The sequence below is a fragment of the Acanthisitta chloris genome, unplaced genomic scaffold, assembly GCF_000695815.1.
Source record: "Acanthisitta chloris isolate BGI_N310 unplaced genomic scaffold, ASM69581v1 scaffold15450, whole genome shotgun sequence".
Taxonomy (NCBI): Eukaryota; Metazoa; Chordata; class Aves; order Passeriformes; family Acanthisittidae; genus Acanthisitta; species Acanthisitta chloris.
In genome coordinates this window covers 105865-130306 of record NW_008653503.1, presented here as the reverse complement: position 1 = coordinate 130306, position 24442 = coordinate 105865, and the positions used below count along the sequence as shown (strand labels likewise).

Below are 24442 nucleotides of genomic sequence, written 5' to 3'. Positions count from 1 at the left end.
TCTTTCTGGCTTGCAGCATGATTGTGTTACTGTCTTGCCTCTGTTTTGGAATAAGCATGATTGTTCATGCTTGAGGGCTTTTCCACCAACAACATTGCATCAGATTTGCAGTGTATTTATGATTTAGCTGAATTTAGTACTTATAACCACAGATTTTCTTTTATTAGGTCATACTGATTCATAGTTACTGATGTTTAAATCAAAAATATTTCGTGCTTGTCACTAACTTGTGCTTTTTAGGTGAGGAAAAGATATATACTGCCTAGAATTTAGTGAAATTTGAAACATGACATGTTTCTGAATTGAACTTGAAGCTAACATGGATTTAAATATATAACCCATTTGAGGACATGGAGAATGGGCTGGTTTCAGTTACAGATGAATTTCATGTGTTTGTCATTGTCTCCTTCCCTGAAACATTGCTAGCAGAAAGCTGCAGAAAGTAAATATGGAAGAAATGTGAGAGAGAGGAGTTAAATCACTTTCAAATGCAGACTGTTCTGAGTATAGTTGTGGTTCCAGCTGAAATGGAGATGGTTGTGTCCTGACTATAGAGTTGTCAGAAGGTGGTGAACCACTGCAAGTGACATAGTTTGGCCTGCTGTATTGCATGCAGGCAGGAGAAGACTTGTTTGGTAATAAGTTACTTACCAAGTAGTTAAGAAACATGAAGCATCAGAACTGTTGTCATGGAAACTCATGAGAAATGGATATTAAATTTACTTGAGCAGTGTTATTTGTAGTTGATCAGTATTGCTAGCTAACTTCCAAGGTAACTGTGTTTTCTTTACATTTTCTATTGTACTTTTCAATTATATGCAAACACCTGTGTAATTGTACTTACTGATGCCTATTCTGTCTCTTTCTCCCAAGGATTCCGAATATTAATACAGGAAGCTTGATTGCACTGTGTGTTTCTAATATCTTTTTCATGCTTCCCTGGCAGTTTGCTCAGTTCGTTCTTCTAACTCAGGTAAGCCCATATTCACCTTTAAATAGCCCCTTTGTCTAATCTGGGCAAATTGGCTGCTTTGTATAGATGACCATTGACTCCACAACAATACTGGTGCTTTCCTTTTAGGCAGTTTTCGCTCTTGCTTTTAGGAAAGATTCTCACCATTTATCTCATTGATATTTTTCCAGTCTTAGGTTTAAAAGTTGACCATTTGCACCACTCAGTATTCCATTTCCAGGACTAAAAAAATTACTTTTCCCTTAAAAACCCTCCAGTCCTAGATCAGTAGATTAGAGCAACAAAAAATGTTATATTTTGAAGTAGAAAAATTAAAAAAAGCATTGATGTTGCATCTCTATAGGCTGTTCTAAATATTTAAATAGAGCAGTGTTTGCATGGCATGTAATACCTGGCATGATTTCGCATGATTTCCTAGTTAATTTTGATGAGCTTATGAGTAGTGCAGTAATCTTACTGAGCCTTCATACAGTTGAGGCAACTTGAGTTAGTGTTGAAACATAGTGAATGCTAATATGAGAAGGAGGATACTGTCGTACAGCACACTTTGTTAGTGTTTGAATCGACTGAAATGTCGCCTGATGGCTGAAATTCATCTGTCTCTATACCTTTTCACATGTCTGTCTTACTTGAAGCAGATGTTGCTTGGTTTGAGTTGATAGCTTTGAAAAATCAATGTATGCTGTGGTATGCAAGTTTTCTAACTGCAGAAGAGGAAGCCAATAAATTTTGTAAAATATTGTGAGAAATTCATCTCTAAAACCTGTTTAAGATACTGGGCCTGAAATCTGAAATTACAGGTTCACTTAATAATTTCATTAATTTCCCATGTGACTTTTAACAAGCTGCATAATCAATGAATCAATGAATTTTACTTTCCTCGGCAGCAAATCATGGATGTTTCCATAGTTTGCTGAAAAGTAGAAGTTAATTAATCAGAGTGTTTTGGGGTTATTTTTGTGTGTGTAGTTTGGTTTTTTGTTTGTTTGTTTATCTTGTTTTAAATCTAAGGGTGAAAGGTAATGTGTTAGTGCTGTATTTTTGGTGACTTGCATTTTTATAAAACTGAATACTTATTTCTTAAATATTCAATTCTATATGGTAATTGTTATTCATTACACCACAAGAGGTTCCTCAAAAGAAACCATTACGAAGTGCCTAAGTACTTACTTAGCAAAAAAATAGCAGTAAAAGTTAATGATTGTTTGAAATACCTTTTTTTTTTTTTGCATGATTGTGTATTCTGCTGGTAAGAGTACACCAGTGCAAATTATTTTAACTTCTCTTTCACTTTTGATTCTAGATAGCCTCGTTATTTGCAGTGTGTATTATGGGTTATATTGACTCCTGCAAGTTACAGAAGATACTATCTGCTCATATGGTAATACTTTAAAAACCCCCACTTAAATACCCTCAAACAGGTCAAAACATCAAAGGAGACCATTTGTTTGCAGCGTTTTCCTTGGTTGCAAGATGGTTGAAAAGATGATACAATAAGGGAGGGGCCTGGATTTGAATCTTTGGTCTTATGTACATTTATATGAAGGTGTCAGAAGCTAGGATCCCTGTGGCACAAAGGAATTTTTGATCTCCAGAAAAACTATTAGCTTCAAAGATTTGTAGAAATACTTGTGTCTCCTTTCTGTCTCAATTCATTCCATGGACTTATAGATATTGTCTTAAACAACAGACTAGAAAACATACCCAGTAATAGAGCATGAGCAACTAGGAGCTGAAATGGCAGCATTTATCTCATGCCACAGGATAGCAGAACGAATCAATGAGGTATTATGAAGTCAAATTAGAGAATAGCCTCTTTATCTTGAAGGAGAAGAACTTCACCTAAAATTGAGTTTTGAAAACTACTTGTTTAAAGAAATATGATTGCCTTTAAAAATATTTTTTTTCTAAAAGTATGCTATGCTAACTCAGTGGGTAAAAAGAGAATATTTACCTCAGGAAAGAAACTAAATTGTATTTCATATATTTTCAAACATTGTGAAATACTATAAACGGTTGACTAAACACTGTAGTAAGTTCTATGCAATTCATTTCTCGTATAAACCCAGGACACCAAATATGTGTTTCTAGTCAGATTTACCAGGAAAATTTGCAAATGAACATATCTGTTCGGAAGGTTTTTTGACAGAAGAAGGATGAAATACTGAAGCCTTTTGGCTTATGTCAATAGCTATACTGTAATTTTGGTGCTGAAGTGTTGTAAATAGCCTATTTTCAGAAAGATAAGCAATCATGTTGTATTACAGAGAAAGCTTAATGAGTCTGGGTAAACTGCCAGTCTCTGGTCTGTAGTGTTTTCAGTTTTTGCCTTTTCACCCTGCCTTCCCTTTTTCTGTGGAATATGAAAGTCTTAACTATGCGAGGAGTGGAGTAGAAAACTCTGCAAATAACTATGTTGTTTTTCTTTACTCCTGTGTATAAAAGAAAACAGAGCTTGCTCATTGATTTTTCTCCAAGCTAGAAAATGTAATTCAGATTGCTTTCTATTAAAAAAAGAAAGCACAGTAGGAGATCAGGGTGGTGGATAAAAGCTATATTTCTGCCTTGACTTTCAAACTCATACATTTAGGTGCACATGATCATGCAGTCAGAGTTCTGCTTCCTTGACTTTGGTGATGATTGTATTTTAAATATATGCTTGTCAGTTAGGAAGAAAGAATACAACAAACATTTTATTCAATATTTTTATGTTTGTCCAGGATTTTGAAAGATAACAAACAGGATGGAGAACTAATACAATAACTCGAAAAAAAGATTGTTAGAAATAACTTCAGAAATGTGGCAGTTCTATGACATAAGGTGATTTAGTCCTATGATCAGGTCTTTTTGACCTTAAGTACTTTTAAAATATAAATTAACATAATGATGTCTACTTGGCTACCTGTTGCCATTAAGTTCTTATAATCAGTATTTTCAGAACAAATCTATAAACCCGTGTATCAAGCTTGCAGTTACTGTGAAATAGGTGTCTTTAAATTTAAAGCTGTTGACACAAGGTAATTTCTATAGTTGGGTAATTCTTACCTTTTCTATTTTAAATTCAATTATTTTTATTTTCTTCTTTCAGGTATCTCTTATAGTGTGTTTTATTCTGATGTTCGGTAATTCAATGTTACTGACATCATATTACGCCGCATCTTTAGTAGTTATCTCGGTAAGTTGTTTAAAAAAAATTCCTATGGCATGCTAAGACTGCAGTGCTGTTCTGTTATATATGTATTGATGTGAAATGTGAAACTGCTGCATTACCAGACAGATGAGAAATCTTTCACATGAAAAACAAAATTAGACCTTAAAGATATCTGGTGAATGGGTGAATACTAATTTTAAAAATCATGTTTTCGCACCAAAACTTCTTCATAGAGAAATTTAGTTCTTCTTTTTTAATAGCTCTCTTATTTTTATAAAAATACGCAATTTACCATGTCTGTATTTTTGACCAGAGTAATTGTAAAACAAGAACATGAACGAGGAGGGTTTTCAGTTAAATGCTTCCTTATAGATAGTGAATCTGCTAATGCAGAATAAATGACTAAAACATATATAACAGTGGTTTAAAACTATTTGAAACTGCTGAATCATGCTGCCATTAGTAAATTTTTCTTCACTGAAGACCCGTCATCTTATTGTTCATTAGCTTAGTTTTTCCTTAAGTAAGAAAACAACCTCCAAACTCTTTCAGTTTTATATAATTTCTCTTAAGGGATTTATATACATAGGAAATAGGAGATAAGATGGTGTGAACAGATCTATTCATCTTATTACAAATCATCTTTATTTGTGGTTATTTTTGTCTCTTTTTGTGTTTGTTTGTATTCTGTCCATCAGCCAAAGAGTGGTAATTTCTCACTTATGCTGACAATAAACTGCCTTGTTTATGTATTTGCTGTAGTATAGTTTGCTTGGTATAAATCTGTTCTGGTTTCTAGTAGCTGCTTTTGTAATTATATAGTAAATACAGCTATGATGAGTTCCTTGCCTATTTTCTGTTTTGGAAAAAATAGTTATTGTTTGTCTATTATTTGGATGCTTATAATGGCCTCAGTCTCACATATGGACTGGGTTTCTGGAAGCTTTTAAGTTCGTTCTCAGGTTTTCTTAATTATGTTCATCAAACTAGCTTAAAATGAGTCTTCGCTGTGTCATAAAATGAGGAACGTAATGTGAAACAGAAAAATACAAATAACTCCTACGACCTTCCACATTCTGTTGCCTTGTTTGAGAATTGTTTGTCTTATAGTGCCAGTAATTTATTTATTGCTTCGGATGTTTCTTGTCATTCACAGAAACAGTCTTTATTCAGTTTCCATTGGCTTGGATATCAAGAAGCTTAGAACTGTATAATACAGAATCTTACTTGTTAAGGGGAAGAGTAGTCTTCCATTAATTGTTTACAAACTGCAGTAAGAGTGTTTATAATTGGCTTTTTCTGCCAGTGTAGGATGAAATCATAGGATTATATATTCATATTTCAGGTTGTATTAATTATGGAAGTTTTTAAAATAAATAGATGTGTGGTGTAATAGATGCTTGCCAAACAGGGAAAAAAAACCCTAATCCAGGGTACCAGACTATCTTCTTACTACATGTTACCTGAAAATATGCATTCATTTTATTACTAGGTAATTCTTGAATTGAGTCCAAAAGTCTTGAAAAGCAGCAGAAGAGAAGTCTATATCTGGGTAAGGAATTTCATATATTTTGAATTTCAGAGAAGAATAGTGACTTGTTTTTGTTTGTTTTAGTGAAATACAGAAATAGGTTCTGGTTCAGTTTCTAATAATTGAAAATCAAGAAATATAGCTGAGCTACTCTCTTGAATAATGTGTCTAGCAACTAATCTTAAATTACTGAAGAAAAAAAAAAGAGTATAAGCATATATTTGTATCAGAAAACTGAAATGGCCTTCAAAGGGCAACAGGTTTAATTTTACGTCACCAACTTCATATTTACAAAACCTAAGATCTGTCCGCAAATCCCTTTAAAATAAAGGACAGTTTAGAAAAGGCAAGTAAAAGGCTAACAGTGCCTGTATAAATGGAGATTAAGATTAGATGGATACTAGATATTCACTCAAATGTGTCCTTTATAATTTTTAGGATATTTTTATAGCAACAACTTAAAGTTCCGTAAGGAAGCAAGTTGGAGTAAAACACCATAGGGAGTGTGGTGGGTGGGGTTTGAGGGCAATAGAAGTCCAAACAGGGAGGACACTCAGAGAACTATTAGGAATAAAACATAACTGTAGAAAACATGAGAAGCAACTTGCTGCTTGAGGCATAACATTAGCTTGTAACAACACCTGAAATGGGAGCATACTGAGACTATGCCTGGCATAGGATTCTTATTGAAAGGAGAGTAACCTGTTAGCAAAACTGGATGGAATTCATATTGTTACTAAAAAGGAATTAGAATAGAAAGGAATTAAAATATTTACAGCAAACTGCAGTGCATGTGTACATGCCTGCCAGTGTAGTTAGCTGTGGTACTAGGGAAAATCAGAGTGTAGGCAAATCTCATGTCAGTTTTTTAAAAAAGAGATCCAAGGCATTGGTGAAACTGAAGACTATGTCTTTTTTGTAAAAGAATAGAAACTTGTACTGTGGTGAAGTTGTTAAGCTGTACGTACGTTCTGTATAATGAGATACGTCCAGTACAGCCTCTGTGAAAGGAAGTAATTCCTTGCAGATGTGTTTGATTTCTGTGAAGGATGTAGATAAAGGTGTGTGGGTGAATGTAATGAACTCGAATTTTAGAAACCTTTTGGAGAAGTTACCTAATTGGAACTATAAAAGAAATTAAACTCCCTGGGATAAGGTGTGAATGTTAGAAGGTAAGAAACAAAGGGTGGGATTAAATGGTAAATTTTCAATAGAAGACAACCATCACCCTAAATTTGTATATAAAATAATTGGTCCTAAATAAGGCCTTGCCACTTAGCGCGGAAATCCTGGTATTCTTATAGAAAGTTCTCTGAACACATCAATTCGTTACTAAGCAGGCACAAAAAAGGAAAATACATGATGGAAATCATGGAGTAGAAACTGTAAACAAAGCAGAAATATTTTTTTATTTTGTAAATTCATATGTAGCATCCTAAATATTGCATGGACTCTCAGTCAATATGTCTTACTTAAAAAAAAATAAAAAACTAGAATGCCTTCCCACAAAATCTACTACCATCAAATTTAAGTAATGAAGATACTTATAAATGTGGATTCACTAAATAGCTGAGATTTTAAAATGTTAGAATTCTACATCTTGTAAAAGAAAGATAAATATAACAAAGCCGGTGAATAGAAGTGGAAGCTTTGTGGAAGCAAAAAAAATCTAGAGGCATTCAGAAAAGGTTTAGGATACCCCCTAGGTATTTAGGTTTCTTAGCAGGCATTAAATGAGATGATTGGATGCAACGCATTGTCACATAAAAACCCTGGTTACATTAGGGCAAAGATCAGTTTGTATTTTGTTTGAATTTTCTCTGAAAGCATCTGCTGTGAGTCTCAAATACTAGATACTGAGCCAGGTCGTCCTATCAGTTGATCCAGTTTTATAAAGAATTAGAGAGATTAAGCTACACTGCCAAGAATTTAACCTTTCTGGTGCAGGGATAAACTTGGTATGTAACTAAAAGTAGGCATTGTACATAATTTGTTTATCTTTCCTTCACATTCTAATTTGGGATTATCTTGAGTCTGTGCTATAAATCAGTAAATTCTTCCAAAGGTTTGAATTACCAGAGTAGGGCAACCAGATAATACGGAGAGGCTCTTGTTGGAAAATAATCCCTATGCACTGGTGTATGCAAAACAGATGGAACTGACACTTAGGCTGCCCCATTTTAAAGTTAACTTTGGTACCTCCTCTGCTACAGTTTCATGTGCAACAGTACAGCTATAATGTAAATCAGTTGCAGAAGATTATTTCAACTGTAACAGAAAACATGAAAAAACTTAAAACTGCCCAATATTGAAATTTGGAAAGTGTCATTGGTTAGAAATTACTGCAATTATGGGTGATAACGGAGGAGCATTTGCAAGTAGCAGCTAAATTTAATAAGCCTTTTTAAAAATATTTTTCTGTAAAAGTTTAAGACATGTTTATTTCATTCTAAATATATTTTTAAGGTCATTGAAGGATGTGCCTGGTTATTTGGGACAGTCATCTTGAAATACCTGACTTCTTTTGTGTTTGGCATAGCTGATGATGTAAGTTTTCTTATCAGAGTACCTGGTTGGTGTATTTCAAAAATTTTATAATTTTTAATATTTTGACATCTTGATATACTTTCCTGAAGTTCCAATATTTGTTTTGCATAAATGGGAAAGAGATTTTATGTTTGCTTTCTCTTTCATTATGTATTATCACTTTGAGATGTTATTAACAAAGTTTGTGAAAAGACAAATATCTTTACTTTTGAGTCAGTAAATGCTCTATGTGTTTGTTTTAAAATGTGGATTTATAGAGCTTTGTTTATTTTTAATATCTTCTACCTACACCTTTTCTTTATTTGCTCAGTTTCCTGGTTCACTCTTATCTGAAGCTAATTTTTTGAATAGTTTCGAAATACTTGTTGTAACAAGGTCTTCTTGCTTTACTTCAGCCCCTTTATGCTGCTGTTAAAGTCCTCTCTGCAGATACATATCAAGGGGTAAAAGATGGGAAGCTCATATCTAAAAATGAGTGTGCAAAACTGTACAGTTGTTGAATCCAATTGCAATGGTAATGCCCTTTTTTCTGCTGTTTTCTGCTCTTTGTTTAGCACCATCCAGTCTGTGTTACACTCAAAGATGTCATTTAATACACTGGAATTAGATTTTTGGTGCTCCTGTAACAATATTTCAAATTATATAAACTGTTCTAATTAAAAATATTGCTTATATATGTTTAAATTACTTTGTTGTGGAAAACAGGATGGATTTTGCTTACTATGTGTTTTGGCTTTTTTCCTGTGTATCCTCCCAGGCTCATATAGGAAACATATTGAAATCTAAATTTATTGGCTACAAGGATTTTGATACATTAATGTATACCTGTGCTGCTGAGTTTGACTTCATGGAAAAAGAGGTAATTTAGTCAAAATATATGATTATGGAAGAGGGAAACTCTTGCTCTATCTTCATTTGTAACTAAAATCATCTGAGAAGCATCACCTCCTACTGCCATCATAAGTTCAAGTGCATACTTGTGAAAAGAGAAATTAATGAACTAAAGCTAAATTTAAGTGGTTTTATTGCATTTGAATGAACTAAACCCAAAATACTGTTTTGATTTGGGATGTAAGAAGTGTACTTGCCTGAATGAAAGAAATGCTTGCTCAGGGATAAATGAAAGGTTACAGTTCTGCAAACTTAAGATTTTATGTGACTCTCAGCAATTGGTTGTGAGTGTATGGAATATGTACTGAGAGCTGCAACGACCTTAGATAGTAGGTTTAGACTATGGAGCAGCATTGAAGCTTTATAATGTGGCATTAGTAGACTTTTTGGCTTCATCATTATGCCGATACGCATTTAGAATGTTTATAGATTACTAAACACGTGGTACTCAAATCCAGATGAGATACAATTTACTTCTAGTCTTTGGGTGGCTTGCCAAAGAACTGGAAATAATTTACTGATGGTCCTAGTATTATTACCTCTAGTATGGTTGCTGGGTGGAGTTTAGATTTGGATTTTACTCAAGGAAGAACTCCTTGTATTATTTTCTTTAAAATGACTGTTGAAGTAAGTACTGGTGAATGGAAGGCAATTAATGCAGTTGATCTCTGTTATAGACTCCAGTAAGATACACAAAGACTCTGCTATTACCAGTTGTTCTGGTGGTCTTTGGAGTAATCATCAAAAGGGTAAGTGATTGATTTAGTGAATCACCTTTACCTTGAATTTATTTTTCAGGTTTTTTAAAGGGTTCACTATTTATTTTGAGATGGGAAGAAGTTGGTGTAGTGAGTTAACCTTGGCTGGATGCCAGGTCCCTGCCAAACTGTGCTCCCATTCCCTGTTCTAAGTCTGATGAGTCAAGATCAGTACAGGGGGATCACTTTCTGATTTACTGTCTTGAGCACAGCAGACTTGAACCGAGGAAGATCGGTTTAATTTGTTGTGAATTAAAAATAGAGTAGGATTATGAGAATCAAAAACAAAACTAAAAATACCTTCCCCTCACTCCCAGGCTCAGTGGGTCCCTTCCACTGCCTGTAGTTCTTTGAAAACTGGGCCAGCATTTGTCGTTTCCATGGGGTGTAGTCCTTTAGAAACAGTCTGCTCCAGCATGGATCCCCCACAGGTTGCAGCTCCTGCCAGAAAACCTGCTCCTTTGTGGGCCCTTCTCCATGAGCTGCAGTTTCTTCCAGGAGCTTGCTCCTTTGTGAGCTCTCCATGGGTTGCAGCTTCCTTCAGCACATACCCACCTGCTCTGACATTGGGTCCTCCACAGGCTGCAGGTGAATATATGTTGTAATCCTTTATAGGCTGCAGGGGAAAAAAACCTACATTACCATGGCCTTCTCCAAAAGCTACACAGGAATTTCCTGGCACCTGGAGCACCTCTTCCTGCTCCTCCACTGACCTCAGTGACTTCAGAGTTGTTTCTCTCCCATTTTTCTCACTGTTGTCTCTTAAACCTGCTGCACAGTGTTTTTTACCTTTTCTTAAACATGTTATCAGCAGAGGCCCCACCAGTGCCTTTGATGGGTTCAGCTTTGGCCAGTGATAGGTCTGGTTTGAGCTCTCTGGTTCTGGCTCTGACATGGGGCAGCCTCTGGTGTCTTCCCACAGAAGCCACCCCTGCAATGCCCTTGCCACGTAAACACAATACAGTTAGATAAAATACAGATTTTCAAAAGTACTTACTTAAAATTTTGTATTCCCTTTACATATATTTTTACAAAGGTCCAGTCTCAAGTCAGTGATAAAACTTCCTTTGTTTAGTGCCAAAAAAAAATCTGTCACTCAGCTGATGAATACTATAACTGGAGTTTATAACTGTTTCTGTAAATTTGATTATGTATAATTTGCGTAAAAACAACTTACAGTTTACACAGGAACAGATGGGATAACTGCTAACTGCCTAGCTAATTAAACATCCTCAGAAAGAATTTTTAGCTAAAACATTGCATGTCTTTTATCTTAACATTAGCTCAAAAAGAGATTACCCAGGTGTAATTTCATTTAGCAAATGTTGAAAATGCTTTAGAGTGCTTTTGAAAGTTTATTCATACTTTTTCTTGCAGGCACTTAAATATATTATATGGTCCCTATCTCACACAGGCCAGTATGAAAGGTGAGTATTGTCTTTTTAATGTAAAACTGAATTTCTGCTGGAAGTTCATTTGATTTGCTATATGCTGCATAATTCAGAATTCTACATTGTTGCTCCTTTTTGAAGGGCAAGTTATGTACAGTTTAGTAACTAAATGGCTTGGATGTACTATACAAGGTATTTTTCTAGAATATCTAAGACTAAGCTTAGCTGTTGAACCTGTTTTAGACATCTTAACCCATTTACTACACCTACATTTTCTACTTAATCATTTACTTGTTTGCTCTGTTCCTAAACCACTATTTATTTATGCACCTTTTTGCCTTTTTTATTTAATAAATAGTGAATGCAAATTCTTTTCTCCGCATTATTTTTTCCAGGTTGTAAAAATACCTGAGTGTCATCTTTAGGGAGGGATCCCAACTGTATTAATTTTGTTTTCTAAATATCTGTAATGCTTTACCTGTCACAGCTGTTTGTGATCACTTGCTGCTGTGCTCAAGGGAACTGTATGTCCAGTTGAATGTTGTGATTTCCCTGACATGTCTTTCTGCTTGCTGGTTTTTTCTTAAAATATCATTAATCACTTCAGTGATCTCTGCTTTCCATAGTCTAGTGGCCATTACCAAAATTTCACCAGATGTGAGCATCCTGTTTTCACAGACATTTTTGGAGCACAACTGTACAAGATTTTTACTCTTTTCACATTTGTATTTCTGTCTGAAAATCCAAGCTCAGTCTCTCTAGTGCCTGAGTAAATGACTGACTCTTCTTTTGGTACCAGTGTTCTGTTTCTTTTCAGTGGTGCCCAGTGACAGGACAATGGGCAATGGCCATAAACGAAAACACAAGAAGTTTTACCTCAGTTGAGGAAGAACTTTACATTGAGGGTGTCAGAGTCTTGTAGCAGGCTGCCCAGGGAGATCGTGGAGGCTCCCTCTCTGGAGACATTCAGAACCCACCTGGACACATTCCTGTGTCACCTGCTCTAGGTCACCCTGCCTTAGTGGGGGAGTTGGACTAGATGATCTCCAGAGGTCCATTCCAGCCCTAACTGTTGTGTGGTTCTACATTACTGAGGTTTCAATTTCTAAATAAGCTATTCTGTAATTCATGAAAGTAATCAAAAAAACCTGCTAAAATTAATATTCAGATTTCCAAATAAATACAGGGATTGAGGAAGATAGTGATTTGCAATATATTTCAAGAATTCTCATAGAGGGGGGGAAAAATTCTGTGCAGACACTGACTCATGCTTACTGGATTAGCTGCGTTGTTTAATGGCACTATAGATGATTTTAAAATAAAACCAGTGCTTCTGCATTACATAATCAATATGATTTTCTGGGTTTTCTTTTTCTTTTCTCTTCCTTTTTTTTCAGAGAAGAACGTTTTATCCATGGTGAGGTAAGATTGCTTTTTTTGCACAATTTTATTTATATGTTAATACAGATACTCAATATTGAAATGCAGGTTGCAATAGTCTGATGTGGATATACGTGGTTTATTTGAAGCTAGGTATTTGCATCTCTTATTCTCTCATCTTAAATTGGGTCTGATATGTCACCAGAATAATTCTGGAATGTTGAAGAAAAAAATATACTGCCTAATGGGGGTGGCTGTGCAGTAGAGGAGTCTTGAGCTTTTGCTGTAGCAGTACAAAAAGACACTGTAATTAGGTTGGACCTTCCGTTTTCCCCATATAATCTGAGAGGGAGATTGGTTCCTTTACTGGAGTTTCACGTGACAGTGTGTTGGAATTCTGTTTTGAAATATGCCATAATGAATATAATGTGGTACTTTTTAGTAAAATTATGCAAAACAATATCCTGTGTCCAGCTCTGGGGCCCTTAGCATAGGAAAAACACGGGCTTCTTAGAGCAGGTCCAGAGGAGGTTCACAGAAATAATCAGAGGAATGGAACAGCTCTCCTATGAAGACCAGCTGAGAGAGTTGGGGTTGTTCAGCTTGGAGAAGGCTTCAAGGAGACCTTACTAAGTAAGGCCTTTCAGTGCGTAAAGGGGGGCCTATAAGAAAGATAGGGACAAACATTTTATCAGGGCCTGTTATGATAAGACAAAGGGCCTGTTGTGATAGGACCCCTACTTCACCAGAGGAGTTGTCAAGCATTAGAACAGGCTGCCCAGGGAAGGAGTTAAGTCACCATCCCTGGAGGTATTTAAAAGACATGTAGATGTAGCACTGAGGGACATGGTTTAGTGATGGACTTGGCAGCGTTAGGTTAACAAGTGGACACGATCTTAGAGGTCTTTTCCAACCCAAATGACTCTTGTGATAATCAATCAGTTACATAAAAGCACTGATTGCAAAAATGCCACTATGATTTACCACAGCACTTTGACATGTAACAATCTTGGGAGTGGTGAGTGGCATCTCTGATGCTTTTTAACCTTTTAACCTTAAAGCAAGCTTCCAGTGATTGTGTGATTATCAAGGATGATTTTATTTACTTCTATGATACCATACTTGGGTATTTTAGGCACTAAATAGCAAGGTCTCTTAACTTCTATAGAGAGCTTATACAAGAAATTTAACATATGTAATTGACTGTTAGTATTTAAGGATTTTTTGACTAGCTAGCCATTTCTCCATCCCATTTTGTTTTTATTGATAATGTTTATTCCTCCTGTTGTTCCATTTCTTAGCATACTACAGACACTTTAGAAAAAGCACATCAGTATCTCAAATAAGAATATCTTTACTTTGACTTGGACTCTTTCAGACAAGCTCATCATTTAAGCTATAATGAAAATGAAGTTGTGTGTTTAAGACAGAAATGAAAAGTATGAAATATTATATTTCTATGTCTTGTGGATTTTTTCTTTCCAGCTGGTATTCCATGCATTGCAGCTGTTGGCATACAGTGTTCTAGCAATTTTAATCATGAGACTAAAACTGTTTTTGACACCACATCTATGTATTATGGCTTCCTTGGTGTGTTCAAAACAGGTAAGGTCTCTTTTATCCTGTAGCTTTCTCAGTACTTACAGTAGTGCACAGATATTTGTCCTAAAGCAGATTTCTTGGTGTGTAATTGCTGCATCTGAGTGTAGAAGTTAAAAATAAACCAGCTTATATTGCCTGTCAAAATACAGTTTTATTCTCCTCTCCCCAAATTAAGCAAATATCTTGTTTTATGCAACTTGTCCAGTTGCATTATTATTTGAGTTAACGTTGTATATTGAGGTTGAGCATAGGGATGAGCACTAGATTTTACTGTATTTACACACCTCTATGCCATTGCAAGTTTTTATTGACTATTAATTTTATCCAGTGTTTGACTTTGTTTACACTGTGTTGTCACAGCTCTTCAGAGCTTATTGCCTTGTACATTTTTTGTCTGTTAATTCTTTCCAGAAGTCTCATGTGAAGTCTTGCATGTTGAAAATATTCAGTCTTGAAACTCAAAAGTCATATCACTAACTCAGATTTAATCTTTCTAGTTTGAAATTATCTGTTACATAAAATGTCACTAGATTTTGTCCAGATACTTAGAACAGGCTTTCCATGTTTCAGCATCTGTGTTTTTGATAAGTGAACTTGATTAAATCTATATTTAAATAGCTGTTTTAGAAGCTTTGCACTTGCAGCAAATATAGGGTAAGCATTCCTTTGTCTTGGAAGCAGACAGGGAGGTGGATTGAAAACTGGCTGAACCAGCTGGGCCCAGAGAGAGGTGAGCAGTGGTCCAAAGTCTGGTTGAAGACCAGTAACTAGTGGTTTACCCCAGGGGTTAATACTGGGTCTAAGACTGTTCAGTGTCTTTGTTAATGCTCGGGATGATGAGGCAGAATGTACCCTGTTGCTGATGGTGCAAAACTAGGAGGAAGAGCAGGCTTTTTTAAGTGGTGCCCAGTGGTGGGACCAGAGGCAATAGGCACATGCTGAAACACAGATGATTCCCTCTGAACATCTGGGAACTTTTTCACTGTGAGGGTGACCGAGCACTGGTGCAGGTTTCCCGGAGAGTGGTGGAGTCTCCATCCTTAGAGATATTCAGAAGTTGTCTAGACATGGATCTGATCACCTTGTTCTGGATGACCCTGCTTGAGTAGGAGGGCTACATTTTCAGAGGTCCTTGCTGCCCTCAGCTGTGCTGTGAATTTGTAGAAAGTGTCCTGAAGGTGAATTAGGGTTGTACAGTGAAGGTAATTATTGCCTGTGAAACAGCTGATACCTGTGTCAAACAACTGGAAGATGAGTGAATGAGACAGAATTATGCAACGAGGAGGAAGCTATCCCATGTTAAGCCAGCTGAACAAATGACTGTTTCCCAGAAAACTGAATTGCTTCCCTGCATGTTCTTTAAGGACAGTTCTTTATAATACTGGACACATTACGCATTATCAATCTACTTAAATGTTGTACTCATCACTTTCTTGGTGCCTGATTTGTTACTTGGCCTAGGTAAAAGTGCTGAGAGTTTGCCAACATCGAATGAATCTGTACAGTTAAAATATAAAATGCTAAAAAATTGTCAAAACCTCTTTAAAAAGTAACTTTCTAGATAACAATTGCAATATACATTAATTCTGCCCAAAGTTTATTTGTTCTTAGTTCTGAACTGTGTGGTCCTAGAAGAAAATTGGTGGGGTTTTCTGCCCTGTTGGTATTGGTGGTAGTAGTAGGAGTACTAAAAGAATTTTCTAGCGAAGTTTAGAATTGAAAGTATTTCTGTGCCTTGTGCCACAGGAAAAGGCTTCTCACACTTCTGAGAATTAAAGAATAGTGAAATCTGTGCTGCTTTTTTGGCTGCATGGTGGGGTTTTTTTTTGTTTTTTTGTGGGTTGTTTATTTTTTTAATAAACACATCAAGTAATAGCATTTCAGTAATTCTTCCTGGATTGGTGTGGATTTTAGATTTAGACTAGTTAATGAAAGCTGGTGCTTTTGGTAGCTGTTGTGTGTTGGATCTTAGAGGATGTCACATGTCATTACTGTGTAAATATTGTAAGGGAGGACAGGTTCAGAGTATTTTGTCAATATTTTTTTTCTTCAGCTTACAACGGCATTTTGGCCCTTTGGTTGTTCTGCTGTTTCCTACAGTTGTGGAGTGAGAGTAAGCTTCTTGGGAAGCTACCATTGCAGATGATATTCTGAGTCATCTGGTTGGATGGTCCAGTAACATTTTCTTTCTTCTTTGCATCATCATGGAGGCATAGTTGGCTTGAAAGAAATAGGTCTTGAATGCTAGGGAAGGGCTTTGGATTGCTGCAGTTTGGACAGTTATTCTGTGCAGAATATGGTAAATGGCCAGCAACCCCATATAATAAGGTCTGGGAATATCCTGGCCCTGTCTTGGACCTTAGGGAGAGGTAAATACCTTTGTTCAAGAGTACCCGACTTTAGGTGAACAGTGTAAGTAAAAATGAAATTAATTCCCTTGTCTTGTTACCAGTGAAGGTTCTTTTGCTTGTTCAGCATGTCCCCTAGGTTGGTGCTGAATGATGCTTGTAAAAGACAAGCTGGATTTTTCTGGTCTGACTGAGGTGATGTTTCTTTATTAGGGGAAGGCTGGTAATCTTCCAGGTAATACAGGACTGGCTTCAGCATGATAGAGAGACACTGACCCATAAGGCTGTTGAGCCACTGTTGAGCAGATCACTTATAAGACTAAAACAGTGAGAAGACTCCTTTCTTGATTGGTTAGGTTTTATTTGTTTGGTTCGTTTTTAAGGGGTTTGTTTGGTTGTGGTTTTTGTTTGTTTGGGGGTTTTGTTTGTTTGTAGGGTCTGGAAAATATCAAGTGGTTTGTAATGGAGCTTTTTCTGTCCTATTGGGCTGTTGAGCAGAAGTAGTATTTTGAGACTGAAAAATCTGACTATGTTCAATACAGATTCAGAATTGCTGCAGGGGAGGGAATGAGAGAAGATGGGACTTGTGACCAGACAATTGATTAACACTTGGTGCATTTATCATTAAGTAAAGTTTTAGATGTTTGAATAAAATACAAGTTAATAAGCAACAATTTGATTTTACAGATGCAAGAAAAATTTAAGCATATTTAACATATGCACTTATGTTACTGGAATTGAGGTCAACACTATCCTTTTGTCTAGGGGACCATGAAAGTTTACCTGCAGTGGTATGTTAGTAGAACTAATTTATCTTGAGGCTAAAAATTATTGTTCTGCCCAGGGAAAAGGAATTTTGTATGTTGTGTTCTTTCAACCCATTGCATGAATTAATCCCTGTACTTTCCATTACCTCAGTGTTCCAGTTTGTGGCAGCTGATGCACAATAAAAATGATGATGTCCTTTTCTTAGTACAGAATATTTTCATTGTCTGGAATGCTTTGTGATGAAGAAAGTGACTTAATGTTGATTTTCATTGGAAAAGAATTCAATTTGTAATGCATTTTCAAAAAGATTTTTTTTAATGAAGAAAAAAAGATAAAAATTAAATGCATCTTTGCAAAGGGAGTAACTCCCATCTTCTCTGCAACTACATTTTAGACATTGGAAACCTGTGATTAGAGCCTTTTCTTCTCTAAGTTGAACAAAGATGAGCAATTAAATTAGGGATCAATTCAGTTTTGTCATTTAATTTACTGTTTGTGCTTCAAGGTAGGCTCAAGTGTGCTGTTGTTTCTGTTCAAGGTTTTAACCATTTACATGCACACGTTTCTTCTTTCTGTTAGGAGAAATTATATTCCTGAGTAGGAATTTTGAGAGCAAAATAAAATGGCTAGAGAAAAACTTAAGGTATTCATTTGGAAAACTGCTTGAATCGATATTAAAAAAACCCACATGCAGAACAGCATCCCATAAAGGAAACGCTTCTTTTGCATTGAATATATATTTGACCATTCTAGGCTCTTTATGTAAACAAAATAGTGTTAAATTCAGAGACTTTGATCATTAATGAGGTTTTATAAAAGCGTGACAGGAATGTGATTTGCTTTGATTTGAAAAGCCATGGAACTTCCCAAGTTCTAACGTGTCCTTGAAGTGACATTATTTGTGACTGTTGGTGAAAAAGAGGTTTGCTTATGTAAAGCAGCCTAAAAATTAATTCATTTCCCTTCATCCTTCCAGTTCTACACAGGCATATTTGGTATATGAAGTTTCCCTGGATAGTATCGCTGTTCTTGTTGAAGTGTTTAGCAAGTCTTCAAGTATGAGTGTGGAGTATACTGTTTTTTTTGAGAGATGGCTGGAGAATTTTAATAATTCTAAGTAGTTTATGGTTAGTTTATAAGAAAGATAACATACCCTACCTAATTGGTGTAGTCAGCCTATTGGGAGCTTCTACTGAGAGACTTTATTTTATTGTTTCATGCTTTAATTAAGAAAGCTGGTAACAGTACTTTGAATGAAAGGTATTTATTTAGTGCAAGTTTGATATTTTTGAAGTGTGGAGTCTTACTTCTAATTATCAATAGCTTGGGGAAAAAATGTAATTTATACTTTGATCTAAAGTTTAGGTCAAATGTGGATGGCATAAAGTGCTCCTACTCAATCTAAACTTCAACACAGCAAATTTAGTACTTCTTTCTTATTAACTACCCATTTCATGTTTATCAATATTTGCTTAGAACCTTCAGCAAACTGTTTTTAGGAAGAAATCCAAGGGCCACTTTTCAGTTCAAGAAAAGGAAGAGTAGGATATAAAGCAACATTACACTTATTATCCCCAAAGTCTGTTTTTTTGATGTTGCAGAAGTTTGCAGTACAATCTCTATAATCAGTCTGTGAGAGATAGAAACACTAGATGTAATTAGGAGATAAAATACTGTAAAGGTACAGTTAGCTTTATTGAATAATCTTTACTTGCAGAATTTGACATTTGAACTACAACTTTAAAAGATGCATTAATGTCACATTTTTCTTTTTTTTTCTTCTAGAATTACAAATGTAATAACCAACATTCAGTGAGCATAAATAATTCTTATGAGGTCTCACTGAAGCTTAGTGGAGAAGCAATAACAGAGATGTTTCATAGTGTAATATATGTTAGGTTCCTTATAAAGAAATAAAAATGAATTGTGCTGTATGCAACATTACAGAATTTTTGTCTAGGAATTAATTGATTCTTGCATTTCAGTTGTTTGGATGGCTCTTCTGTAAAATCCAGCCCAAAACATTGGTCTTTGCTATTTTAGCATTGATGGCAATAGAGGGATCTGCAAACCTTCAAACTCAGTGGAACATCATGGGGGAATTTAGCAATTTGCCACAGGAAGAACTTTTAGAGTGGGTAAAAGTTAATACCAGACAAGGTAAGCTATTTAATAATGTAGGATGTTCCCCATTTACTGTGAGATCTAAGCATACAACTTATGAATGACTGCAGAGATATTGCTACTACCTGTGGCTTTGCCTTGGGACAATCCTAAAGCCAGGTCACATTTACTTGTCTGTATAGAAGCTATCTCAAATGAAAAAAGCACCATAATCTTGCTTTGTTAGACTCCAGGCTACCGGTCTGGAGGTTCTAGCCACTGGTTTAGTATTTCAACAAAAGTGTCTTTGCCAAGTCCAATTAAAATAGGCTTTTACTTAAATGACACTGGTCCTGTGTGTGGGTCCATGGTCCATGTGGGACCATATCTCTAGAAGAGAATTCAAAATGTGTCTGTGTTGTGATTGCACCCCTACTTTTCCTAAAATAAGTAAAAGCATCAGAAAACTGTCTAGAAACAAAGGTCTTACCTTCCTAGCCAGAAAATAGGTTCAAGCCAAGTGGACTAAGATTTTATTGCCCATTCAACAATGGTGTAAGAAGTAACAAATAAAATTGTCTTGTCATAATGAATATGTTATTCTACCCATTCTAGAAAAATAGGATGCATTAAATCTCCATTTTTAGATGTTTAGTTATGCAATGGCTTATATTGAGTTCAAGTTTTAAAACAAGTAAATTCATTTTGTGTGTTTCCTGTTGGTGCCATGTTAAGGCCTTTTAAAAAAAGAGTACTCTAGCTTCTTTTTATGTTTTTTTTTTTCTACAGGATTACTGTTCAGAGATAATTTCTTCTCTATTCTTATTGGTTGATTCTTCATTTCAAACATGCCTTTCACTGTGTATTTCAGATGCAGTTTTTGCAGGAGCAATGCCTACTATGGCAAGTGTTAAACTGTCCACACTTCGTCCTGTTGTAAATCATCCTCACTATGAAGATGCAGGATTAAGGTAAATTCTGCAGCTGAGGATTTATTTGTATTTGCTGTTAATTCTCTTAATGTTTGTAATATACGGTCGGAATGGCATCACATTATATTGTAAAGTTTGTTAAAACCCCATAGAACATGATTTGTTAGTTTAGTCAGATTAAAAACTCGTGCATTGTTTCTTTAGGATTTCTGTTCATCAGAAAAGATATACTATATGGATAGATACAGTTTCAAGCTTATATACAGAAAAATCAGAATATATTGGATTGGATCTAATGTGTACTATCATATCCTTTTTCATTCTAGTTACTGCTGACATTGTTTATCAACCTAGCCAGCTTAGTTATTTTTATTGGCTTTCTGTGATTGGCTGTCATTTTTTGTGATAATTTGTTAATTATTGAAATACTAGGACTAGTTGAAACTGAAATTTTGTAATGGAATTACTAAGTTTTGTACTCTGTTATTTTCAAAATGAGGCTATTTTCCTAAATTGAAATTGATTTTCTGAAAAGGTAATGAATTTCTTTAATTAAATTTAATATTGTAGCATCATTTATTTGTTTAGTCAGTCAAACTGTATAAAAAAAATCCCAGCACACATAAGAAAACAGCAAGATAGAGAGGGATAAAAGAGAAAACTTGGGGATTCATTTTACAGTTCTTACATCCTTAGTTCTCCTTCTGGCATTAACTGGCTTTAGCTTTTGGTCAGCCCTGAATTGGTCAGGCAGTTGGACTGGATGGTCACAAGTGCTGATTTTGCTTGATCAGTGTAGGTGGGCATCAGCTCTTGCCCTCTGCATTTAAAAAAATTCTGAGCAAGGGCAGCGAGTGTGACCTTTTGTGGAGAGACTTGGCAGATGGTTTCTTCTGATCACCTCCAGTCCAAGCAAGGTCATCTCCAGCCTTGCCTATTACATGGTGAATGTATTGCTTTGATATCTTTACACTTTCTGTTCACAGTAACCATGGATCTTGTTACAAATTTGTGTCCTGCTACAGAAGATTCAAAGGGCAGTATACATTGTTCTTGGGATCATTATATTTGTGAAGAAATGATCAGATTTAAGCAAATGGTGCTAGTAATGTAAACTGTTTTAGCATAGTTAGCTTGTGAAAGAAAATCACCTTCATATCCAGTCTAAAGTTGAAGCTTACATTTTCATGCTACATTGCTTGCTAACTCTTATATTTCTCTTGTTGAAGGGCCAGAACTAAAGTAGTGTATTCCATGTACAGTCGTAAACCTGCAAGTGAAGTAAAAAGAGAGTTGATAAAACTAGGAGTAAATTACTACATTCTTGAAGAGTCATTGTGTGTAAGCAGAAAAAAGTGAGTAATCTCTTGCTTTCTCACAAGAGTAACACAAAGCTCAAATATGTAGGCTAAGATTCATATCACGTGGTAGTTTTGAAATGTTGATCTGTGCCTCATTTATTAAAAATGTCCAAAATACTTTTTGTCCAGTGTCTGGAGATATTAAGTATAACTGCCTTTACCCACATTAGCAACCTTGTGTGCTTTGTGTGCACCTAAAAAACTATGTTATATGCATTTTTAAACTTCAGTGTAAAACTCTGAAGAGATTCACAAAGGAAACAAGTCATTATTCTATGGTGACAAGAACAGATGTGTGTGTATAATGGAAGCCTAGTATGAATAAAAGGTGCAGAGTAAAAGATAGTTGGAGAGCCAAAATACTATGACCACTAATAGTCCTGGAAAATTTTGTCGCATTTAAGTTGTCCTTGGGAAAAAGCTGTGCTTCTCCCTCCACTGCCCCTCATCTCCCTTGATTTCTCTTGGCCTCCAGAACACAATTAATTTAGATTTTTAATTTTCTTTCTTTTTATTTAGATTAAAATTAAATTAATCTCTTGTATTTCTCTGTTGTTATCTTTGATAAAATTATAAAATTTTCTGTAATCCTAACTTTCCTTAATTCTAACAGCTGTACTGGGGCTTGATGCTAGCTGTGTTTCTTAATAAAAACAAAGGAGTTATTACTTTTTTTAAGGTGTTTTATTTCCTGAGTTTTCTTTAGAAATGTTAGGAGTGTGAACATCACCTTCCATTTTATAAGAAGATTTAAAGGTCCCTGATTATGTGTATTGTAGAATTTGAGTTGTTTTATATGCTTCCTCCTCCAAATTAATTCTTATTCATTATGTAACCACCTTTTTACACATTGTCAATATTATTCTTAAATTACTACTATATTTATTGATTTTCATAATCTGATAATTTCTAGTAGAAAGATAAACTTAAAAATATATAGATGGCACAATCAAGTGTTCATGGGGCACTATAAAAGTATTCTCAGCAAGCTATATGCTTTTTATGGCATTTTTTAATTTTGCTTTTCATATTCATATGTTTTCTAGGCCTGGGTGCAGTATGCCTGAAATTTGGGATGTTGAAGATCCTGCTAATAGTGGAAAAATTCCTTTATGTACCCTTATGAGCAAGGATTCCAGACCATATTTTATCACAGTATTTGAAAATAGCAATTACAGAGTCTTGAAGATTCCAAAGGAATTCCAAAGGAGTCCAAAGGAATAACATTTCAATGCAAAGAACCGTCAGTCTTTCAAATCTTTAAACTAATAACTGTAAGAATTCTAAATCAGAAATACCTTTTCTACTAGACTTAAAATGGAACAATGTGTATTTTATTTTTTACCATTTTAAGTGAATTCTGATTATAGAAATATCTTAAACCTAACAGTTTGGATTTCTATTTCAGGGTCAGTCCCTTGAGATTTGCTATGCAAATGATTATATGTTTGCACATTTTATTTAACACTGATCCAAAAAGAGTTAAAAGTAGCTATGGAAAAGTTTGTAGGCAGACTTGAAACTTCATTTTTTTTGATGCATGTTCTTGGAATCCTATTGATATTAAAAAAGAAGACTAATAAGGGTAATATTTGCAGTAAGCAATAGTTTAGCTTCTCAGTGTCCAAGGGTTTTTAGCATTCTTATGCATCCAGAATAAGCTGATATAATATACATGAAATTTTTAAGGGGAAATGCTTTATTCAGGAAAAATCTGTCATAGCCTTAGAAAGATACAAAAATAAATCTTTCACTGCCTTAACTAGACCTTCAGCGCCTAACTTGATAAGAAATTACTTTCAGAATTTATGCCCTGTTTTCTTTCCCCGTGTATTAGATCCTGCCTGGATTTTATCATCAGCATTAAAGAAAAATGGAATTTACCCCAGTTGTGATATGGGTATAGTCAGTTGTGTGGATATAATTGCTCCAACGTGGTTAGACTGGTTCTGCAGTTTTTCTGTCATCTTGATGTCACACCAGTATTCTAGGTAATAGAGAGTTCACTTTCCAAGATACCCAGTGCAAGGACACCCTTTAGTCGTTTAACTAACGTGGTAGAATTTTTGTATGTTTATAGCCATTGGGAAGTATCACAGTAATTGTGATTCTGCAGTATAAGACTTTTAAAGTCTAATGTTTCGCTGTATATCATTCATGTTTTGGATTTGTTTTGACTTAGGTTTTTTTGTTCAGACATCAGTCTATTGCTCTGACTGGTGTTTTTAGCCCTAATAGCATCTGTTGATATTAGATGCTACAGGGGTGCCATCCGTCATGCCTATAACAGTATCAAATGGGAGCCTATGCTAAAGTAGTAGTATAACAGCTGATCAGTATTCTAAAACTTATTTTTTTAAAATCTGTTTTACTGAGAGGGTAAGGGAAAATGGCTGAAAATGCATTAGCTTTTTAACTTTTACAGAATAGATTTTGGAAAAATTTCTATAAGGAAACTCACAAAAAAAAAAAGGGCTTTTGGGAAGTCACTTTTTAAAATGTTAATTCAAGGAAGCAGGAAAAAAATCTTTATATAAACATTGTGACTAGTGTTTCAGCACAAAAAGGTACTGTATTTTTATGAAGTTTATGCCAACTGTTGACATGTACTTATGTGGTTAAATAAAAAAGAGAAAGGTGGAAATTGTTCTTGTGTTTCTGATGGATGTTATGCTTCTCTTCTTTTATCTGCTAAACTGAAGTTTT

At 35.1% G+C, this 24442-nt stretch overlaps 1 protein-coding gene across 1 annotated transcript in view; it reads left to right on the top strand.

Moving 5' to 3' along the window:
* The window catches only part of DPY19L1 (dpy-19-like 1 (C. elegans)), a 43778-nt gene extending 20605 nt beyond the window's left edge, over window positions 1-23173 (top strand). Inside the window, exons 10-23 of the mRNA XM_009081420.1 lie at window positions 874-973; window positions 2277-2354; window positions 4062-4148; window positions 5617-5676; window positions 8122-8202; window positions 8960-9061; window positions 9771-9842; window positions 11229-11278; window positions 12640-12664; window positions 14108-14227; window positions 19326-19500; window positions 20315-20414; window positions 21605-21730; window positions 22783-23173. Of these exons, the coding sequence (XP_009079668.1) occupies window positions 874-973; window positions 2277-2354; window positions 4062-4148; window positions 5617-5676; window positions 8122-8202; window positions 8960-9061; window positions 9771-9842; window positions 11229-11278; window positions 12640-12664; window positions 14108-14227; window positions 19326-19500; window positions 20315-20414; window positions 21605-21730; window positions 22783-22960 (1354 nt within the window). The 3' untranslated portion in view covers window positions 22961-23173. The remainder of the gene's footprint in view (window positions 1-873; window positions 974-2276; window positions 2355-4061; window positions 4149-5616; window positions 5677-8121; window positions 8203-8959; window positions 9062-9770; window positions 9843-11228; window positions 11279-12639; window positions 12665-14107; window positions 14228-19325; window positions 19501-20314; window positions 20415-21604; window positions 21731-22782) is intronic.
* The last annotated feature ends 1269 nt before the right edge of the window (window positions 23174-24442 follow it).